This window comes from Dioscorea cayenensis, chromosome 8 (assembly GCF_009730915.1).
Source record: "Dioscorea cayenensis subsp. rotundata cultivar TDr96_F1 chromosome 8, TDr96_F1_v2_PseudoChromosome.rev07_lg8_w22 25.fasta, whole genome shotgun sequence".
Lineage (NCBI taxonomy): Eukaryota > Viridiplantae > Streptophyta > Magnoliopsida > Dioscoreales > Dioscoreaceae > Dioscorea > Dioscorea cayenensis.
In genome coordinates, this window is record NC_052478.1 from 5,705,833 (window position 1) to 5,712,545 (window position 6,713).

The window sequence follows — 6,713 nt, forward strand, 5'->3', positions numbered from 1 at the left end:
ATTGATTTAAGATTGTTATAGGGTTAATTATGGAGATAATTGGGAGTAACTTGAGGAAAAAATTAGGGTGATTTGATTGAATACAGCTTAATTGAAGAAATACATATCAATGGTATGATTGAAGACTATTGATGGTATGATTTGAAAAAAACTTAATGAGGATGATTAAAGACTATTAAGGGCAAGATTTGAAAACATGCCTATTGTTGGCATAATTGAGTTGATTGATTGAAGATCTTTCTTGGGAAGATTTGAAGACCAAACTTGGGTGAATTAAAGATCAAGTTTGGCAAGTTTCGTGAAGATACACAAGGACGTGTGTCTCTTACGAGGGGACTGCGTGATGAGGAACTGAGGAGGTAGGCTAGTTGCTGGCAGTCGAGATCGGGAGATTTGGCTGCACTTACTCGGACTAAGCATGACCGGGAGGTTGATGGGTCTTGAGGTCGTCCGTAATGTAACCAAAACTCAGTCAAGTCAGCAGTTAGGGCCATGTTGCAATTCATGTTACAACAGGAGTTGCAACAACTTATTTTGAAAATTTTTTAAATTAGTAGCCGCGGAGATTCTAAAAGATGTATGTGCTACCTTGCTCTGAGATTGGATGTGTCTCTTGTGGAGGAGAGTGTGTGAGCACTAGACAATCTAGAAAGGGTAGTGATCTTTATTGTTGGGAGAGTGAGTGACAAGTGTTTGTACTCATCTATTTTCACCTCTTTTAGTGAATTGTTTATCTCTGGGCTTGGCCCCCCAGACGTAGGCGAGTGGACGTTGAACTGGATTACTAATCTTATGTGTCTCCTTCTTGCTTGGTTTGTGTGAGTTTCCTTTGAGTGTTTCGAGTGTTCTTTAAATCACTAACCACATCTGCGGAACTAACAACTGTATGTATCTATAGATTTTTTTCGAGATGCTGTTTAGCCATAATAAGGGATAAAAATTTTAGGAGATCACTGTACTATGACCTTTTTTCACTTTTCTCACTGTACTATGACCGTTTTTCATAGTACATCATAGATGTTGTAAACCTTTTCATGTTTTTGATGCTATATATATATATATATATATATATATATATATATATATATATATATATATATAATCATATTCACGGTAAAACTCATGGTTCCACATAAGTTAAATTAAATTTATGACAACAATAAAGACATGAAAGGGCTCTTGACATGGAAGGATGTCATATTCACGGTAAAACTCATTGTTCCACATAAGTTAAATTAAATTTATGACAACAATAAAGACATGAAAGGGCTCTTGACATGGAAGGATGAAAGGGATGATGACATGGAAGAGCTTTTGACATAGAATGCACACATGGTTAAAGAGATTGTCTAGTTGGCTAACATCTGACGTGTCAAGTCCACGTTAGTTTAGTGAGTTCTAGATCAACAGTCCATGTGTTACTCCGGGGACCATGTAGGATTAAATTGGCCAGAAACACATTAGCATCCTCAAGGTGAAGTGGAATTGATGCTTGGTGACTAAAAAGATACAAATCAACATCCGATATCCAAAGTGAAAAGAAAAAAAAAAAACAAAGTACGGTGACATACCCAATTTTTTTCCCCACTAAATGCAAATCCAAATAGATAAATGAAGCAATCAACTCAAACAAAATAAAAAAAAACCAATAAAAAGAATTATTAGATAATCCGCACAATCCAACACCATTAATTCAAAGAGCAACAACTGAATTACTAATACACAAACATAGAAAGAAATCAACAACATATTCCCATTGACATAGACCCACACTCACTTCAGCATTCAGCATTTACAATTAAGTTCAGAGAGTTTCAAAGGTTGCTAGCAGCCACATCAACCACAAAGCGATAGCGAACATCATTGCGTTCAAGCCGTTCAATTGCTTCATTAACATAATCCATCTTAACAATCTCAATCGTAGATGTCAACCCTTTCTCAGCACAAAACTCCAGCATCTCTTGTGTCTCATCCATGCTCCCTATGAACGTTCCTGTAATTGTTTTCCTCCCTGCAAAAACCAATTTAATTCATAAACCATTCCCAATGAGTACAAATTAAAATAGCATCACGGCTTTTGGACAAAGCGGCAGAGAATTACTCCAATTGTTCAAGTAAATAGTTTTGAGCTTGAATTCATTTATTTATATAAAAAAAATTCAATATGCATAAGCGATACTTTTTTTTTTTAAGATTCTCAGTATCTTACTGAATAATTTATAGGCTCAAATATTTTTTTTTTTTTAAAATATGAACAAATCACTACACATAAGAGTTAATAGCACTATCACTCATCTATTACGGTAATAATAACCCGTGGTTGAAGTAAGAACTTAAAATAATAAAATTAAGTTAGGTAGATGCTGACCTAGCATGACCATGGGAGTGAGGAATTGCAAGGGCTGATTGATAACCCCCATAAGAATGAGCTTTCCATTGACCTTGAGAAGTGGGAGGTATGGCTCCAAAGCATGATGGGCAGGGATGGTGTCAATGATGTAGTCAAGTGAATCAACGGCGGTGGACATGTCGGACTCATTGGAGCTGATGAGGTAAGAGTCGGCGCCGAGATGGTCCATGGCTTCGGCTTTCTTTTTGCCAGAAGAGCTGATGACGGTCACGTGATGGCCCATGGCTTTGGCGATCTTAACGCCCATGTGGCCCACGCCGCCCAGCCCAAGAACGCCGCCGCGGAGACCCGGCTCCTTCAAGCCGAAGTGAGCTAATGGGCTGTAAACGGTCACGCCGGCGCAGAGTAGCGGCGCGGCTTGCTCTGGCGCCATGCCTTCTGGGATTTTAACCACAAACCTGATGGTGCCAAAATAATTCAAAAGTTAATTATTATTTATTAAAAAAATATGTGTATTTATTAGAGTAAAGCATGTGAATACACACGGTTATAAATTAAATGCATGCATACATACACTCATACAATCTAGTGAAGGAGAGTGATGGTTAATTTCCCTATCTAATGACAAAAGAGTTGGAAAGAAAATTTATAGTTTTTTTTGTCTAAAGTGAAAATTCGATATTTGATCTTTTTTCAATGGAATAGTTAAGAGTTCATAATTTATGCATAGCTATAGTATATATATATATATATATATATATATATATATATATATATATATATATATATATATATATATATATATATATATATATGACCAGTCTTTTATGAACGTCCGTAGATAAAAATTCTATGGACGTTTGTCTTTTAGCAGTTAAATTTGAATCTAATGACTATAAATCATCTATTCTAATAAACAGTAAACTCAATAATACTCATGCACAATGCTCATATACAGTATTGTCAAACATTGCTAAAAATAATATTATAAATAATAAAAAATAAGATAAATAGTGTTATAAGCACATTACTTTGATCATCATTAATTATAATAATAGATTGGTCAACCACAAAGACTCTTGAAAACATTCTATACATGCATATGAACTATGTAAATATTTTTTAAGAATATATTAGTTAGAAATTATTTAAAAATATATTTTAAAGTTTGGAATGATATTAGCTTGAGTTCAAAGGTCTCTGACACGAGCAACACATTTTTTTTAACCTACAAATATAGCATAAATAATACATATTTGACTTTTATTGAGAAAATTATAAATTTTATAAGTAATCTATTTTTGCGGAATTTCTCTATCTCCTACTTTTCAATTGGATAAAATTAGAAAAGATTCACTATCATTTCTCATCCATTTATTTATTGCAAAAAAAAAAAAAACATCTTTAATGACTCCTCGTATTTTTATTTCGTTTTATTTTCTAATAAAACTACACTGAAACCATATTCATATATTTAAAACCATTATTTTTTTAATTAAAAAACCCTTGCACAGTTTTCCATTTCAATATTGATACTATTAAGAATTTAATTTTTATCTTATAAAATAATCTAATAAAAAATAATGTACATGTTATGGCTATACCTAATATTATATATATATATATATATATATATATAACAAAAAAACATCAATTTTCAATTTAATAAAACAAATACTCGTTTTCCACAATATTCATGAGAAGAGTCAACATTTTAATTCATTTAGAAGACAACTAATAAAATAAACGTCAATTTTTAATTCAACTAAACAATGACAATTGCCCACATTATTCATGCAAAGAGTCAACATTTACATGCAATTGGATTCACAATAAAAAAAATTTAATTATTAATCAAAATGCATGAATAAATACCAAAATATTAACATGAATATAAATAAAAAATACTTACATTTAATTGACAAATATTTTCAATATATATCAGAATAAATATTTAAGAATTATACTATTTAACGATCATCATCTAATGGAAAACATGCGTTAACATTTGATTAGTTTAAAAGCTAAATGATGCAAACATCAACAACATCAACATTAAGTTTTAGTTCAACAAAACAATGACAACATATCTACCACCATATTGATGCAAGCAGGCAACATTTAGTCATTTACAAGCAATTAAGCTCAGCCACTCAGAATTAACAATAATAATTAAAAAAATTAATTGCCAATTAGTCTTGGGGACATATGTCAACAAACCTAACCTAGGAAATTGATTTTGATGAATTGCATTCTCAACAAAATTTAGGGACCAACATACGTACCATGCCTTTCTTGAAATTAATTCATTAATTAAAAAAAAAAAATCCATTTTTCTATGAATTGCTATAACCTGCTCAAAAATATAATTAATATTTTATTCTTCTCTATTTTAAAATCCACCGATTCAAATAATTTTTATATTTTTTTAATAAAATAAATAATTTATGTCATATTAGTACACAAATATAAAATTATTGTTTTTTAGATAAAATTTAAAACAGTCTTTTAGCAAGATACAAATAATTATGTAAGGAATTCAATATCAATAGACCAGCATTTGCCGTTGCTTTTGACTTATTCAATTTTTTTTAAACTACCTTTAATAATTTTTGAAATTCTAGTGATTAAGATTCAACGAATAAAAGACAATATAAAAATCCTAAGCAGGACCAAATATAAATTAATATATATATATATATATATATATATATATAAATGAAACTTACTTTTGATCAACAATCATGTGGGAAGCAAAACCACCTTGAGTGGGTTGTCCATCAGTGTACACATCATTATAAGTCCAAATGCGCTTGTTGCAGTATTGTTCAATATTAGCTTTGCAAGGACTGCAACTCCGGCAACATCCAACAATGATGCCCACCCCAACTTTGTCCCCAACCCTATGCTTGCTCACACTTGGCCCTATTTCCACCACCTCTCCTACCACCTCATGCCTATATATATTTATATATTCAAAAATATATAACAATTTTTTAAATATATATATTTTAAAAAAAGGTAAAATAGGAAAAGTTATTTATTGATAAATGGGAACATTTAATTTAATGAATATTGTCTCACCCGGGAACCATAGGATAATTGGACATCCCAAGGTGGTTCTTTGTCTGGTGGATGTCAGTGTGGCATATGCCACAGTAAAGCACTCTGATCAACACATCCTCTGGACCAGTCTCCCTGAAAATCATAATAATTTTAATATATATATATATATTATATTCCTATTATACTAATAAATAAATAAATGAAATTATTATATATGTATATATATATGATTAATAAATGTGACACCAAATGAACACTCAAACTTGGTATTGAAATAAAATAATATATTTTTTTAATTGGAAGATAATTAAACACAAAGATATATATATATATCTATATATTACCATATATACTACCATTAATAATGTCCCATTTATAGGTATCATAAAATTATTATTTTGGTTATTATATTATGATATATATATTTAAAAAGAAAAAAAACTCAAATTCACAGGAATTTTGATATACATATATAGGATTCAACTCCAACAACATTGATTGGGATGAATGATTTATCCGTTTTATTAATAAATAAAATTATTGGTTTATTAATAACAAACAGAGAGTTGGTATTTTGTAGTCTTCTAAATCAAAGAGGAGGATTCAAATATGTGATTTATTCATATTTTTTTAAAAAATTACTTGCAATATGAACATCTTTCAAAAAAATCAGGAAGAAGTGCACAAAAAGAGAAAAAAAAAAAACTGAAGTCCAGGAAGGAAGCATATATATGAAATTATATTATTTACAAGGTATATATAAAACAATATATATAATTATATTTTAATTAAGATTAGATTACCTTAATTGATAAGTATAAGGAGAGAGGACGCCGGAGGCGTCATGCGCCGCCCACCCTTTCACTGTCTTCTCCGCCGCTACGCTTCCCATCTCTTCTCTTCTTTTTCTTCTTCTTCTTTCGCTTCTTGGTACTTCAATAGTGTTTGGAAGGCATGGGCATATATATAAAAGGTGACGGAATTGAGTGGTTGGGTTCTCATTAGTCATGACTTGCAAGATATTTATTTATTTTTTCTTTAAAACAAAAAAATATGTTTAAAAAAAAAATAAAAGTAGGAAAAAGTAGTGTTTGGAAGGCATGGGCATATATATAAAAGGTGAGGGAGTTGAGTGGTTGGGTTCTCATTAGTCATTAGTCATGACTTGCAAGATATTTATTTATTTTTTCTTTAAAACAAAAAAATATGTTTTAAAAAAAATAAAAGTAGGAAAAAGTATAAGGAATTTGGTGCGTGGGGGTTGGTGGAGGCTACCAACAACTGAAAGAGACATGCA

At 30.8% G+C, this 6,713-nt stretch overlaps 1 protein-coding gene across 1 annotated transcript; it reads right to left on the reverse strand.

Moving 5' to 3' along the window:
• Positions 1–1,635: 1,635 nt before the first annotated feature.
• LOC120267594 (cinnamyl alcohol dehydrogenase 2-like) lies at positions 1,636–6,386 on the reverse strand. Its single transcript, XM_039275271.1, has 5 exons — positions 6,220–6,386; positions 5,435–5,548; positions 5,080–5,307; positions 2,369–2,808; positions 1,636–2,011 (listed from the first exon to the last, which is right to left on the reverse strand). The coding sequence occupies exons 1-5, from the start codon at positions 6,306–6,308 to the stop codon at positions 1,815–1,817; spliced, it is 1,068 nt and encodes a 355-aa protein (XP_039131205.1). The 5' UTR covers positions 6,309–6,386; the 3' UTR covers positions 1,636–1,814.
• Positions 6,387–6,713: the final 327 nt, after the last annotated feature.